General features: G+C 48.5%; 1 protein-coding gene across 1 annotated transcript in view; it reads left to right on the top strand.

Annotated features, from left to right (window-relative positions):
- Nucleotides 1-16,921, top strand: part of snd1 (staphylococcal nuclease and tudor domain containing 1) — a 149,050-nt gene that overhangs the window by 17,505 nt on the left and 114,624 nt on the right. The window contains exons 10-11 of the mRNA XM_084483174.1: nt 7,458-7,661; nt 14,254-14,354. Coding sequence (XP_084339300.1) covers nt 7,458-7,661; nt 14,254-14,354 — 305 coding nt within the window. The remainder of the gene's footprint in view (nt 1-7,457; nt 7,662-14,253; nt 14,355-16,921) is intronic.

Here is a 16,921-nt window from a genome sequence, read left to right as displayed (position 1 = left end):
TGTGTGTGTGTGTGTGTGTGTGTGTGTGTGTGTGTGTGTGTGTGTGTGTGTGTGTGTGTGTGTGTGTTAGCAAGCTTGTGGGCACATCTCTCAAATTGCCGGTTACTTTTTCTTTCCCTTTTTGCCTTTTTTTGCTCTCCTGCAAATCCTCTTCAGGCTGTCCTACTTGCATCTACTGGCTCCGTCTTTCTCCCTCTCTCTTTCTCTCTGGATCTCCGGCTCTTTCTCTCTCTCACTCACTCACTTTGGGTCTCTCTTTCGCTTTTCTCTGGTTCAGGCTATCTCTATCCAGCTCTTAGTCTCTCGCTCACCGGCTCTGACTTTAGGTCCCCCTCTCTCCCCAGCTCCCTGTCTGCGTCTCTCGTCTCGTCCTTTCCTCCTGCCCGTGTCCTTATTTGTTTTGCTGGACGTCTTTGCTTACCTAAGCAAAGACATGTCCCGCCCCCACCCCACACTGTCTCTCACCTTCTCAGCAGACAGTTAATCATCAACACCGATGCTCTTGGTTTGCGTGTTCTTTGTGTTCAGCGTGAGCTTTTGCTGTAATAGAGGCTGTGAGCGTCCAGTCTGGATCCACGCGGTGGTATCCTAACCTCTCCCACCAGCATACGCTGTTGTTGGCGGTGTGGAGGAGCTCATGGTTGTTTGGAGAGATTCGTTTTTTTTGTAAACAGCAACGCCGGCCAAGTCTAAAACGAAATGGTGCTTTCGCCGATTTCAACATGCGTTACTATCCTGACCGTGAAGTCTATGTAGTCCGTGACGAGGCGATACCGTAGGTCAAAGCAAGGTCGCGGATGCACAGTGAACGCGCTTATGACGTGCTTGGGCGTGTCATGCTGTTGCTTTTAGAAGGCAACAGTCATGTGTAACCATGTGTAGTCATGTGTGTGTGTGTGTGTGTGTGTGTGTGTGTGTGTGTGTGTGTGTGTGTGTGTGTGTGTGTGTGTGTGTGTGTGTGTGTGTGTTGTGTGTGTGTGTGTGTGTGTGTGTGTGTGTGTGTGTGTGTGTCATTTGCACCCAAAGAGGGATGAGGTTGCAAGTGCAGCATCGCCTCTGGACAGAGGCGAGGCTGGGGATGCACACGTGTTGCCACGGCAGACGGGGGTTTTGTGCTTTGTTTTCATTCTGCGTAGGTAATAAAGTCAATAGCAGGTGAATCCAACATTCAGCAGTCTGTGTGGGAGGACTCTGAACAACCCCTCGACGGTGCCCACCAGATGTCTGTTTTGTGTGTATGGTGTGTGCACGTGGTGCGTTGGATGTGTTTGTGTGAGGCCAGGTGGGACACACTAAACACTCTGTCCTAGTACCCGCTTTGTTCTCTGCAACAGCCCTCCCCCAGCCCGTTCTGTCACCAGCGATTGGTTGAAAATGAAGATTGACAGGAGATCGAAACCACTGGTTTTGGCCTTCACTCAAGCGGGACATCCTATGTTTGTCTTTTCCTGCATACTTCTGTCTTGGTCTGTGTCTCTTCCTCTGGGTTTCTTTGTCTGTCCCCAGCTACATCTCTGTATCTCTCCTTTGTCTCTGTATCTCTTGCTCTCTCTTTTTCTATATCTCTTCTGTCTAATCCTCTCTCTCTGTCTCTATATCTCCTGTATCATCCTCTCTCTGTCTCTATATCTCCTGTCTCATCCTCTCTGTCTCTTTCTTCTGTCTCCCTCTGTCTCATCCTCTCTCTCTCGGTCTCCCTCTCTTCTCTCTCCATCTCTCTCCCTCTGTCTCATCCTCTCTCTCTCTGTCTCTTCTCTCTCTGTCTCTCTCTCTGTCTCTGTCTCTTCTCTCTCCCTCTCTCCACGGGGGCTGCGGTGTATTTTCAGGTGCGAGTTATTTTTGGCATGGTAGTTGGAGTCAGCTTTTTTCTTATGTGCTCCTTTCTTTCGCTCTCATCTCCCTGTACCCCCCCCCCCCCCTTGCTCTCCATTGCATTGTGAGCAGGAGCTTCTCTCAGAGGCTTGTGTATGTATTGCCTAAGCAGTGACGTGGCGTCGCAGGCCTCTTTGATATCGACCACCGATCACAGTCGTGCCGATCGGGAGAACTTCAATAGGAAGCTACGAGTGCATATCTCTGTGTCTCTCGCCCCTTTACCCGAGTAGGACGAGCCCGGTGCTCACAAGTAGGTAACGATGTCGCTGCTACTCGGTGACTCACTTTCTCCCACCCCCTCCATTTTTTGTGTGTGTACAGATTTCTGTTTTATGTTTGTTGTGTGTGTACACAGCGCCGTGGCCTCTCACAGTGCACACAGAGGTCAGTAGCCAGTGTGTGTCTGTGTGTGCCATAGCTGTGTTCGTTATGTCATGCGTGTTCTCTGGGGGTTGTAAAGTAGGGCTAAGAACAGCGCTGACGAAGGCATGGGGGGGGCGGGAGGAGGAGGAGGTGGGGGGGGGGAGGTGGTGGTGGTGTGTGGTATAAGCAGCGGGCTGTCCTTGCGTGTGGTGAACGGACGTGCAGACGGACTCATCTGCCCACATGCCTCTGCTGTCTTCTGTCGCTGTTTGTTATATTTAGACGTACACTGCATCTCTCTCGCTCACCCTCCCCCCCCCCCCCCCCCCGTTTATTTTCTTTCCCCGACTCTTTTTCCGTCTGCAGCAGATATTTTTTCTTACTCTGCCTTCCAGTAGATTTCTTGTTCTCCACCACACTGCGCCGCGTGATTAAGCGATGCTCTGAACACGCCAGTCATAGCAGGGTCTCTTACGCAGGTGCAGAGAGTTGGAAACAAAGAAAAAAAAAAGTACAGCTTAAGTAGTTTTCAAGTTGTTTTTTTTTGCCTAAACTTTCATAGAAGTATCGCTAAAAACATCAACAAACTCTATTTTAACCGGGAAACACACCGGCCGCCCGGTGCCGGCCTCACACGCACAAACTTTATTTAATTTGAACCTGGCTGTGGGGCACTGCAGGGGGCCTCTGAAGATGGCGAGTGCACTCTACACAGATGGCAACAGAGATCTACTGGTGGAACCCTCATCCAACCTCAAAGCATATTCAATGGCTCGATGCAACGCGTATTGTTTCCCTTCTGCTTCAATTCGTCTGCTTCAATCTCAACACTCTGGATCCTTCCATCTCTGCCGTGTGACGATACCTATGCTTTTACCTATGCTCTTGGCTCATGCATGGTCCAACAAGCCTTGCTGTATTGATCAGGGCAGTGATCGGTTTGCACACACCACATGATTCCAACACTCTGTGGTCTGACCAATCACCAGGGGATCGCTTCCGCTTCTCACCTTTTGATTGGATGGAAGTTTTTGCCTCCGCTTTGATTCGGATTTCATGTCGAGCCCAAATAAAGACATAGAAATATTCAGAGTCAATCAACAAAGTAATTCATGGAGCAGGATGTGCAATTGCTTATTTTAATTGGAGACAAATTGTATGTTCTATTTTTTTGTGATGACTCAAAATAGATTCTCCACGTTGCTTGGGAGAATATGCACCAAATTAACAGATAGCTCTGCTGATTATTTTGCCCGTGAGTTCTATTGTTCTGATCGCAGACCCGGTGAAAGCACTCGATGCTAGCGTTTGTTTTGACACTGATCACAATTGAGCTATTGGGTTCCAGGTGGAAACAATGCACTGCGGTAAACATCAACGTTGTAATTTGCTGTTCTTCCGCGTCCCACTCGACATTTCGCAATTTACAGACGCAGTACGGCTCTAGACGAGCGTGAAATGCCTCGTTTGCATTATGCAGCGGCTACCTGTTGTGGGTACCTGGAGCGTTTTCAAACGTTTCTCGCAGTGAACGCGGCTCATCAAGAGCTGACAAGAGCCCACTCCATGGGAAGTACCATCTATTATTACAAGGCTTATATCATTGAGCAACAAGGGCTCTTCTGGTGTCTCAGGATGGAGTGAAGAAGCCATTAGAGGAGGTGGTTGAAGTGGATGGGCCTTAACCATGACTCTATGAATAACAGCAGCCTATTCCTCTCGCGCTGGGCCACGTGCACGATCAATGCACTGCCAGCTGACTAATAACCAACCCCTTCTATTTATTTTTTACAGACAACCATATCCTCTTTGCTCTTCCCTCAGGCTACGTGTGCACTCTGTCTCCCTGCCCCTCTTCTCTCCAGAGCTTCCTGATGCCGTTTGGTTGGTTCTTTCAAACATTAGCCAGCCGGGGTCATTCTGCATGAAGTGTCTGAACGCTCCCAGTGTGCAGTTTAACCTTAAACTAATGGGCACCTTTTTTGGTCCCGGGTAAAAAAAAAAAATCAAACCTCATCCGTATTCCGATTCTTTATTTATTTTTTTGGTGCGCTGACGGATGGATGCTCACGCTGGGTTCATTGCTGCTGCGCTGCCATAGCCTGACGTTCCTGTAACCCGGAGATTGCATGTTTCCGACCCGCGGTGTCACTCGCCCTCGCCTCCCCCGCTATTTGAGGCGTGACACATCGCTGCAAAGCCTCCAGTGGTGACTGCACCAGTTCAGTCCGGCTGCGACCGAGGCTTTGTTTAAAGCTAGCCAAAGCCCATCGCACTAGTCTCTATTTGGAGCTAGCTAATCCACTAGTGCTAGCCTCGGTGTAGAGCTAGCCAATCCGCTGGTTCTAGCTGTCTCTAGTGCTAGCCTCGTTGTAGAGCTAGCCTCAGTGTAGAGCTAGCCTCGGTGTAGAGCTAGCATATCTAATGGCTCTAGCCTTGTTGTAGAGCTAGCCTCGGTGTAGAGCTAGCATATCTCATGGTTCTAGCCTCAGTGTAAAGCTAGCATATCTAATGGTACTAGCCTTGGTGTAGAGCTAGCCTCGGTATAGAGCTAGCCAATCCGCTCCAAACAGAACCACCGTGCCCTCTCCTTGGACTCCTCTTTTCGGGGACAGAGGCTTCAAGGCTTGAAGTGGCCCCTGGATGCTCTGCGGGACTAGTGGAAGACTTGGGGTAATCCACTCATTTGGACGTACCTTCGGGGCACTTTGCCATCAGGTTACGTGTAATGTCCATTAGTTTGTAGCGGTGCTTATGAAAGCCACCCGTGTCCCTGGTGTGTTTGGAACACAAAGTGTGTTAGCCCCGCTGTGAAATATCTGGCAGTCGGAGCCGGTCGATACTCGTTATTGATTCTTGGCCACGCTCAAGCTCTCGACGGCTGCCCTTTAAAATAAAAACACTGCACTTCCATTCCTTTTCTTTTCTTTTAACATGGCTGCCTCTTCCTCACTATTTTGGTGGTAAAAAAAAAAAAAAGGGCAACGCTTAAGTTGTCCAGGGCACGGTCGACTACAACACATGCTTCTCGCCCCGACTCTGCACATTCACCATCTTTTTTTTCTTCCAGTTTTTTCCGATGTATTCTGACATTTTTTCCGCTTCGCCAAACTTCCAAATCCTGCACTTCCGTCGTGTGCCCCATCCACTGTAAATATCTTAGTGCTCTCCCCTGGGCCTTTCTCTGGGCTTCTTTGCTTTGTAGATATGGAGACTCGGGAGAAGTTGCAGGAACTCTCTACAGGTTTCTCTCTCGCTGTCTAGGATTCTCTCTCGCTATGGGTCTGTCTCTTATGGGTCTGTAAGTCTGTCTCTATTTCTATCTCTGTGTGCCTGTCTATGCTCTCTCTCTTTCCCTCTCGGTCTCTCTGTATGTGTCTCTCTCTTCCTCCTCTCTCTCTCTCTCCCTCTCTGTGTCTCCACTCTTCCTGGCTCTAATTGGCACGCAGAGCTGACATTTAACTCTCTGCCCTCCCAGACACGCTGTCCACATCCACCATGAAACGCCTCATTAGCTCCAAATGATTTCTACTTGTGTATTTTTAGTCCTTTTCTGTTTCCTCTCCTTTCAAATTCCTCACCTCATCCTGCTATGGAGACAGCACTTACTTGACCCCTTGTGCATCTGTGAACTAACAGCAGTAGTCAAGATTGAGGAATAACGCCATGGTATTAGCAAAGTGTGTGTGTGTGTGTGTGTGTGTGTGTGTGTGTGTGTGTGTGTGTGTGTGTGTGTGTGTGTGTGTGTGTGTGTGTGTGTGTGTGTGTGTGTGTGTGTGTGTGTGTGTGTGTGTGTGTGTGTTTTATTAGTTTTCCGTTCTAATGGGGGCCCTGAAGTTAAGCTATATCCGGTCCAAAATGGTGGGATTTAGTGGGTGGGTGTGCACACACGGCGCCAAAAGTCATCCTCATCCGTAGTAGTGCATTAAGGCACAAAATGGAGGGATCCCGCCCAGCCCCCTCCCCTCCCATCCTCCCACTCAGTGGTAGTAATGCAAGACCTGGACAGTAAGCCTCATTGGACACAAAATGGAGGCCGAGGGCTTTGGGGTGTGTGTGTGTGTGTGTGTGTGGTACCGTACCGCACTACTGACCCTCCTGGCTCAATGGGAGGAAGCGGTCGTATGCGCTCACACTAATGCAACGGCACAAATGGATCTCACACACACACACACGTCCTCTGCGTCTCCCTACTCTGCTTCGATCCATCTGCTGTGTGTGTGGGTGGGTGGGCTGGTTCCTGGAGGAGAGGGAGGTGGAGGAGGCAGTGGGTGTTTTTATCATTTATTCTTTATTTGCATGCGAGTGTGACAGACAATAATGGAGGAGTAGGTGGGAGGCGCCCGGGACGTGAACTCCCAAGTATTGTCATTCGTCGCTTCGTTCTGCCCGTTAACACCTGTCAATTATCCTCCTCCCACATCCTCGTCTTTCCTTGTTCTTCTTCCCCCCTCAAAGTGTGTGTGTGTGAGCAACGGGGAGTGATAAAAATACCATAAGAACTCAAAGCCTCCTTTGAAAATGTAAATTACTTCTATTTGTGTTCCTTCAGCTTGTAGTCCGGGACCAGACTGTGTATTGAGGAGCAACGTGTGCGTTTGTGTGCGTGTTTGTGTATCTGTTGTTCCTCTACCGTGTTACGCTATATGCATACGTGTGCACATGGTGTTCGCGCTCGCTCTGTTTCATGTTTGCGAGGCAGGAACGTGTGCGCCTGTCTTGACAGTGTGTACCTGCCCTCTTTGTTGTGTTAATCTGCGTTTTGCGTCCAAGGAAACTAAGGGAACTACCTATCTAAGGTGTGTGTGTGTGTGTGTGTGTGTGTGTGTGTGTGTGTGTGTGTGTGTGTGTGTGTGTGTGTGTGTGTGTGTGTGTGTGTGTGTGTGTGTGTGTGTGTGTGTGTGTGTGTGTGTGTGTGATCCTTTCCACTGTCTATGTTGAAGCCTGCTAGATTCAGTCTTGTGGCCCTTTAATGAATGTGTTGTTGATTTTGAACGGTAAACAATGCGCCTTGTTTGGTTTCTAACCTCTCTACCCCCCTTCCTGTTGTCCCCTCTGCTCGTCCTCCACCCTCCCTCTCCTCCCTCCTCTCCTCCCTCTCCTCCACTTCTCCACCCTCCTGTCCATCTGACCTCTCCTCCCCTATCCACCCTCTCCTCTCCCCCTCCCTCTCCTCTCCACCCTCCCTCTCCACTTCTCCACCCTCCTCTCCATCTGACCTCTCCTCCCCTATCCACCCTCTGCTCCTCTCCCCCGCTCTCTCCTCTCCACCCTCCCTCTCCACTTCTCCACCCTCCTCTCCACCCTCCCAACGCCTGCAGGAGAAGAACAAAGACAAAGACAAGCGTTTCCGTCCCCTCTACGACATCCCCTACATGTTTGAGGCCCGCGAGTTCATGAGGAAGAAGCTCATCGGCAAGAAGGTAAGGAACATGTGGATAGAAATGTACATTGAATGAGAATCGAATCCCGCAGCTCTGTTGACGAGCAGCATTATTGCCTTCGCAGTAATGGGTTTTTGCACTTAACAAACACGAACAACCACACACACACAAACACACAAACACACACACATAACCACACAAGTACATGCCAAACAAAGCCACTGTAGCTTCAGAGTCCTGCATTCTTATTCAATACACGTCAATACATGTGGTTGTATGGTTTATAGAGCCATAAAACCGAACAGACCAATTTGGCCTCAATTAGCACGAGTGGGACCACGTTATAAATATATGCGGGGCCTCAGCAGCATGGGGCTGTGGCGGTGAACAGTGTGTTGGTTGCAGAAGCCGCCGGCCTCACATGGATTTCCCTCAGTGCTTACGGATGCAGCGCGGGAACGCCGGCCGGAGCGTGGTCACGGCAGAACCAGTGGCCTGGAATGTAACAGCTGTCGTTTGATGACGCACCGGTGACTGGTTCCACTTCTTGCCCCCGTTCTCTCAGCCTTGATATTCACCTTGGCCTTTCTCAATGAATCGGTCCGGCCTTGGCTGGGCAGAAGCTGACTTCCACATAAAGTGTAGAAAAAACATAGTTAAAATTGTATTTGTTGTTCAAAAAACGACTTCCAATCAGAGTGCTCTCTTTGATTTTGCCAAGTCCTGTTGGAAGTCAGGCAAAAACATATTCTAATCGGAGAAAAGCCTTCTGTGCAGTTTTCCCTTCATCGTTTGACATAGTTATTGAGTCTATTTCGGATAAAAATCCATATTGTTTGATAAGCTCCGTAGATTACAAGCCTTTCCTTCTGTTCGACAGAAGGAAAGGCTTGAAGACTTCTTTTTCCAGCTCTATTAAAATAAATCAAGCTGGAAAACAAGCTATATTATAGGTGACATATTATACTACCAGGTGTGAGTGTGATTAGCCATTACAAGCCGTTTTGAAAATGTGCCTCTTCTGACATCACAGGTGGGCGTGTCCACCTAGATGTGTGCTGGATAGATCAGTCTACTGGCCTACTCAGTGGATTTTAGCAAATGTTGCTCATCTATCCAGCACACATCTAGGTGGACACGCCCACCTGTGACGGGCACAGATTTTACAGGTCCGATTTTCAAAACGGCTTGTTGTTATTTTCATAACTGCTAATCACACCACACCTGGTGGTATAATATGTCACCTTTAAGATATACGTAGGTTGGTGTTAGTTGTAGATATGGTGGGTGTGGATTTAAGGTCTGATGCATAATTATTATTATTATTATAGTTTTCTTCCTGAGCGGGGAGTCCAGGGTAATTTGACACCCCGTAAATCTACATCTATTCAATCAACTTTTTGATTTGACACTGCGCTCGTCAGCCTCCTTACAATTACACAAAACGTCGCCTAGCCCCACAGGACACCCAGGCCCCCTCCTAGGCCTGTCCAATGGAGAAACGCCCCATCATAGAAACGTCAGGAAGTAAAATACGTAGAAAAACGGCTTTCGATTTTCCATTGCATTTTCGGTGTTTCCTTTCCCCGTCTCATTTCTCCAAACACCTTTTAATTTGCCGGAGAGAGAGAGTTGGCGAGAGAGAGTTAGAGACTACTCCATAGCTGATTAGTATTGAATGTGGGTGTCCCAAGTGTGTGCTTGTATGCGTTTTGAAGTGAGTTAGGTTTAAGTGGAGTGGCTGCACTCCCATCCAACCCGGTCGACACGCACGCACACACACACACACACACACACACACACACACACACACACACACACACACACACACACACACACACACACACACACACACACACACACACACACACACACACACATATGAACATGCAGGCACGTGCACTCTCTCTGCCCCAGTGAGGGCTTTTGTGATGTTGTTTCTCTGCCCTACTCATTATTATTGATTTTCCAGTTTTTTGTTTTGTTGCGCAGGGGGCTGGTAAACTAGAGCCATTAAGGACGAGGTGAAAATCAATAAAAGTAACGCAATCAAATAATGTACTAAACGTTGGAGCAATGAAGGACCATATGTATTTATGTAGAAACAACATAAAACCAACCTTGACAATTTGTATTTCAACTTTTTTACGGTGTAAAAGTTTTACCAAACGAGTAAAACGCTCCTAAAGCTACAGAGGTACGTACTAATAAATGTGGGGTGGATAAGCACACACGGAATTACAAAGAGTAGTCTTTCCCCCCAGTGGATGCTTTCGGGTTTTGGGCGGGGGGTGGGGGGGGCTGCAGTAGTTCTGCTGAGGTCTGGACCGCTTTGAGGCCTCAGAGTCCAGGAGAATCGAGTCTTGAGCAGTTGCATTCATTGTTGCTAAGACACAGGGCCAGAGCTAATAATACATCCTTCCTTTCAGAAATTACTTTTCTTTCCCTCTGCTTCTCCGGCATGATTGCAGAGCCTCAAAAACTATGATTATGTGTTGGAAGCCACAGGCTGCACCCCGCGGCTGCCTTGGCAACAAGGGATGAGGAAAACTAGTAACCCAAGGCCAAAACCGATCACGACTCCACACCACAGGTAACGTTTCTGTTACCTGAACCCATAAGGCGATCGCGGTAATCCGCTGCTCCTCCACTCGCCAGCGCGATCGCAAAATACACTGTAATATTTTAAGCATGCGCATGTTTTTTAGTTTTTATTAAAGGGCTGTTACTGTGGCGACGGGGGGGACGGAGCGGGGGGGGTTGATGCCCGATTGGAAGGTGCTAAGCGCCATAGAAGCACATTCTGCGCCGCCGGCTTTGAGAGTCTGAGACCGCTGCTTTCGCATAATTTGAGCTCCGGAGAGCCTCTTTTATCTTTATTTTATCCCCCTCGCTTCCTCAGGCTCTTTCTCCTGAACCCCAGCTGAGATGAGTTTGTTTTTTGGAGACACAGCGGTAATGATGTCCTGAGCCGCGGAGGGTTCTGCGGTGCCTCCACGTCGATCTACCGTGCAGGCCCCAGCACCCAGGCCCGATAGAAGAGATGGAAAATGGATCTTTAATTATGTCTGACTGTAGCGTCACCGTCGGAGCCGTGTAAAGCAGCTCAAGAGGGGTTTGACCCGAGCTTAATAAACTAATCACAGGAGTTCAGGAGGGACTGTGAGCCCAACGCAGGTGGTGAAGCTAAGGGTCTGGCCAAGGCAAGTTGGCAGGCAGTTAGTTTTTTTTTTAACTAAAAGGCAATTTTGTGTTTTAATTCCTTTTTTGTTTAATCTTTTCATTTAAATGCTTGGAAACAAGTCCATTTTCCAGCGGCTGTATTTTCCACCCATTTAATTTCTGAAACAACGTTTATTTAAATGATGCCTCAAAGTTTCACTTGAGTGTGGAGTGGATTTCAGATCAACTCCCGGACCGAGTCGGACTGGTTACTGGCGAGCTAAGTCGGTCGTTGCGTAGCAGAAAGGACAACACACGATGGAGGATATGATGTTTGGTCTCGTTCTGTGTTTATCATAACAGGTGCCAAGGGTTTTGAGCATTTCCGAAGTTATGGTGCGCCCTTGTGACGGTGACGGAAAACACGACCCACTGAAGTTCCAATTCAGACATTCGGCTTCGGCGGCACAGGGTCCTTCAAATTTGCAAAACACAAAAGATTGAATTGTGCAAATATTCAACGAAATTGCACTGTCGAATGCCACCCTTTTTTTCCCCCATGGCCTCCTAGGAGATGACGGTGACCTGCATTATCATGTCCTCTATCAATCCTTCATCACACCTGGCCTAGCATCTGTCCCCGCTCTTGCTCTCCTCCACTTCCTCCGACTCTCTCTCGGCCCTCCCGCTCACACTCCTCATCCACCTCTCATATCCTCCCCTATTGAGACGCCAGTGCTTCTCCGCTGACATAATCCCGAAGAAGAGCTTGATTTCGGCTAACTTCATAAGCACTGCTTCTTGTGTGCCTGGGTCTCAGCCTCGGCAGGGAAATTTTAAAAAAAAAAGCGTCCAATGGAAACGCTGCATTAAGCCACTTATCAGAGTAGAGCACATTCGGATAATCCTGCATGCTCAAAGTGGCTCCTGTTTTGCAGTTTCCCTGTGTTTGAGAACACACACAGTTTTGTGTGTGTGTGTGTGTGTGTGTGTGTGTGTGTGTGTGTGTGTGTGTGTGTGTGTGTGTGTGTGTGTGTGTGTGTGTGTGTGTGTGTGTGTGTGTGTGTGTGTGTGTGTGGAGAATAACTGACATTTGATGTGTAGGTGTGTGCATTCAGGAAAACCCAAAGCATATAGAACATGGTGTCTCCGGCTTGCAAACTTTTGCTTTCCACACGCCTCATTCCCCTCACTGGGTCTGTATCTCCCAGTCTTCATCCTACCAGCAGGGCTCATTTCATTAAATGATAGCCTACTGCTGTTACGGCCAGCTAGAAAAAATACATGCAGCTGAACCCTGTCTTGTACCATTCCTTGATATGCCTTTTTTTTATTATAGATACAATCTTTACAGGCCTATATTTGCAAAGAAATGTAGCTTCGGAGTGCTGAACGACCCCACAATATGCAATAAAATGCCGGCACACAATATTCACGGCAAAAGCAGCCTTAGGGCGATGGAACCTGAATGGCCTTCCAAGGCCAAGCGCAAAGCGGGCTTAAGACGTTTAAGAGACAAACAAACAGCCGACCAATGCTACCAGAATTCGCTTAAACTTCCCATTTAGAAATGAAGCTGTTTTTTCCATAAACAAAGGCCATCATGGCGCTTTCAAACTGTCCACTCTGTGTGATCTCGCCCAATCTCGCTGTGACCTTCATCCTCATTGCAGATGATTGGAAATACTTCCCGGCTCCCGTTTGCAACAATGCTCTTCTCCTTCTGCTGCTGCTTATTATCATCCCGACGCTCCCGGAGCCAGCCCTCCCATCCTTCCATCTATCACTGCACTCTGCCCGGCTTCTTTATGGATGGCTCCACCTTATCGGGAGATCGGGCCGATTGCCAGTAGAAAGAGAGAGCGAGGACCCCCAGCCCCCCCCAGTGTAGCACCGCTTTGTCAAAGCTTTTAATCTATCCAGGCCTGGCCTTAATGCAGAGCCAGCGCTGCCCGGCGCGCAGCGCCTCATGCACCCTTACACATTGTACTTTTTATTTATTTATTCCTTGAGGCCACCCGTTTTTTTTTACTTACTGTTTTTTTTAACCACATATTTTCCTTTTGCTTTCTATGGCTTATCTCTAGGAAATGCTTTGTAGTTGTTTTTAATAACATCCCTTCCGAAGTCTCTTCTCCTCATCCATGAACTGCCTCATCTTCCGTGTGTGGCCAAGCATATTTATTAACCACGTTCATAATTAACTGAGGAAAGACTCTTCTTACAAAGCGGTGACAGTGTTTTTTTTAATCTTATTTAATGAAAAGGCCTCATAGCGGGGCCTGTCGGTGGCTCGCAGCAGAGATCTTTATGGAGGAATCAGTCGCTATCAGAATGGGTTGTTTTCCTGTGTTCAATCAAATGGAGTGACATTATAGGGCTCTGGTTCTACTGAACACATAACGTAACATAAGTGGACACTAATATTCGCGCTGTATAATAAATGTGACTGAAGTCAAACTAAATCCAATGAAACCGCCACATGGCCCCACGCACTTATCGCCCATTTCAACATGCGGTGTTGTTTAAAAAGAAAATCAGACCTATTCTATTTAAGTGATCCTCACAATAGTGAGGATCACTGGGGAGTCAATCCAGCGTCCCGTGCTGGCCCAAAAATCCATCCTGAGGCGGGAATCCTACCCTCTAAGTCCATGCTGTCCTTGTCCCGTCCGTCTCAGATTAATGACGAGCCGTCGCCTCCAGGGGGCCGATTTCCCCCCCCCCCCCCCCCCCCCCCCCCCCCCCAACCTCACATCAGGTTTATATTGTATTCAACTTATTATTTATAATAGTCTGAGGGCTTGTTTGTGTTTGGGCTTTGCGTGTTTTTTCTTTGGCGGGGTGGGGTGGGGGGGCGGGGTGGGGGTGGGGGAGGCGGGGGTCGTCCTCTGGTTGCCGTGGAGACTCCCTCTGGGTCCTCTTCTGCCAGACGCCATTCCCCGTGGTTCTGGTGGGTGCCCCGCAAATGACCCGTTCTCGTGGGGCGTCTGCGGGCACGTGGATCCATTAACTAAGGCTCAAGAACGGCGGACTAAACTCCCCCGTCCAGAGTGGTGCGTCTCCAGGGGCGGAGACGTATTGGAGCACACAATACAGGGTCATGCTTTTCTCTCTCTCTGTGTGTGTGTGTGTCTGTGTGTGTGTGTGTGTGTGTGTGTGTGTGTGTGTGTGTGTGTGTTGCTCCACATAGCCTCAGTGCATACATAGTGCTCCCCCAGGGAGATCTACAGTGGCGCCTGACGTGATTCACTCTGACTCGGGGTGACCTTGGCAAGTAGGATAAACACACACACACTAATGCCACCCAACTCCAAGCCCTGCCAGCCAGCACAAACCAGTCCCCGTTGAGCGCACTCAACTAGATGTCCTCTTTAGTTTTGCATTCACTTGCACCTGTTTGTATTTGACCCCCCCCCCCCCCCTCTCTCTGCCCTGTTTGTTTTTGCCCCCCTCCCCCCCCCCCTAGGTCAACGTGACGGTGGACTACATCAGAGCCGCCGCCGGGGCTGGAGAGACCACCCCCGCCTTCTCAGAGCGTACCTGTGCGACCGTGTCCATCGGAGGAATGTGAGTACAGCAGGGCCGTCACGTCTCCCCTGCTTTATGAAGCGCCTGGACTCACTCAGTACTATCTGGAAATAATAATACTTTTTTTTTTTTTACTTCAAAAAGCCTTTGCCTTTTATAAAGGTGTTAGTGGTCCCCTAATACAGTATTTGAAGACGTTCAAGAAATTCAGCCTTGGTGCAGAGTTACAGCCACTACGAGCCAGTCCCACATTGAGCTTTCCACAAACGTGCCGTTTTTTAGAGGTGGGTCAAGGTGGAGGGTGGGGGTGTGGCCCTGAGCAGCTTGCGGATTGTGTTGCGTGGAATGCGCAATAACACCAGCAGAACGGTTATCCAAATAACAAAGAAGTGTACAACACTTGGGTTACAGTGTGTGTGTTTACACACACATGTGGCACTCGCACGGTCGTAGCTCATTGTCTCATTGGCGCACCAAATTCTCTGGGCGGGCCAAGCTGGGCGGGCCAAGCAGAGAAAGGGAAGGTAACCTGGCCCCTTATGACGACATATCAGGCCAAATTCCAAATTGGCGCGTTTGAGCTTTCATTTTTTCAAAGGCGGAGCAGTATACCTAGTGCTCGTTTTACACCCAACACCATTTCTAGCCACTAGGGGACCATAGGCAGGCTAGGGGAACTCATATTAATGTTAGAAAACCTCATAACGTGAAATTTTTATGCCATGGGACCTTTAACAAACAGATTAAAAAAATAAACAATGCAACATATTCAATACATTGGCAACAGGCGAGTTTTGATGGAGGTTTTAAAGGTGGGGAGAGACTGTAGTACTGCTGGATGGTGGGAGAGAGTTCCAGAGGCGAGGGGTAAAGGAAAGGGCTGGAACGGATGTGGGGGCGTTCTTGTTGCAGAGAAATGGGAATCGTTGATTTTCTCCTCGGTGTACGTTGGACGGCGGAGCGATGGAGAAGTCTTTAGTGGGCAATCACTATACACATATTAAATAAAAGACCTCCGAAATGTTTAACGCTGTGACGCTCGTCAGTTTACAAGTCATAGCGGTGGATCGATTATACGCTGAGCCGAGTCTTCAAATCAAGTTTAGAATGCGTGTTGTCTTTTCCTTTTTCCTATTTTGCTGTAACGCGCAAACACCTCTCTGCGAGAACATTGAATAACATTCTGTGGATTATTTATCTTGTTGCCGTCTAGAAGGATTGGATTTCAGTACAGGGCAGTGAGTCACCAGACATTTTTCTGTAGTTGAAAACTCCAAAGTCAACTTTTAGTTTAATCATGATGTGCCGGAGAGTTTTGAAGAACCAAGCGAGCACAGCACAGGCTTGTGTTGGTCGGCAGCGATTGCATACCGAAGACACGGGTGTGTCACTGGAGACCCATTGTTACTCCCCCAATTCCGGCCCACATCTGCAACAAGGCAAAGAACCCCCGGCTAGGCTGACTGAACGACGACCACGCCGGCCCACTGCAGTCGTGACCAACTACACCAGAAGGCCTGTTTATACATGAGATGGATCCAAATGAGAAGGTGGAAAATATTAAATGGTTATCCCTGCAGCAAATGCTCCACTGGAATGAACTCTGGAATAATATCGCTGAAATGTGATCATTAAACTAAAGAGTGTAGATATGCAACATTAATAATAGAGACTGTGGTGTTTTATATATTTTTTTACAATTGAAAAAATTCAGTCAAGGATTTATGTTGTAGAACTAGATTGAATGCCCGATATGTGCACGAAAGCACACATGTATGCATGTCCTGAAATTTGCCATCTGAAAAAACAGCTCCTGGACGTTACCTTTGCAGTCAATTGTGCAGTTCTTAAATTCTTGAATATTCTCCAAATTAAATGTGATAGAATATGAATGAAAAAGAGATTGTCTGATAGGGTGACAGGTCGCCGAAGGAATTAAACACAGCTCCTGTCATATGAGGCACAAGTTGTGCCCCACCACCCCGGTCCCTCTGTTCCACTCATGTCTTTTTATATGAGAATGGATTGTAAACAATCACACTCCAGAATCCACCGCCATCGAAGGACAACCTGTGACATTGGATTCACTTTCAGGCTGATTTGCTCAAACCTTTCCTGTGCCGGCACCTGATGAATGCATTTATGCCTCTTTATTTGTCGCCTCGACTTGTTTCCACGGCGGCAGAAACGGAGGCCTACGCTGCCACCTGAACACCAGCCGCGGGCTTGTGGTGTTTTCAGCAAAAGTCTTGTCAGTCAGGGGAGAAAACAGCCCCGTGCAGGTGTGTCAGCACACCATTTGATCTGAGTGAAAGGGATTTGTACACGCTGTTGTGTTGCAGCTCGGCGAGGAGTTGTTGGCTGATGGCTCCACGTAGCACAAAGTCATGGATAACAAAGCATTTGCTGGTGGCGAGCGCTATTAGACTGAGGCACCGCACAGCTTGCAGTATGTCTCAGGGCACGGCGACATGTTTACTGTGCACAAGCCAAGCATGCCCGACCGAAGCCCGATTTGCAGCTGCGCTCACCGCAGCCTTGATGAATGAAGAGCATTTGCTATTTTTTTTGGGGCACAAGTCGGCACTAGGTCACAAGCTCGCACA

This window comes from Micromesistius poutassou, assembly GCF_964030765.1.
Source record: "Micromesistius poutassou genome assembly, chromosome: 18".
Lineage (NCBI taxonomy): Eukaryota > Metazoa > Chordata > Actinopteri > Gadiformes > Gadidae > Micromesistius > Micromesistius poutassou.
Note: the sequence above shows the minus strand (reverse complement) of the source record. Positions and strands in the feature narration are given on the sequence as shown.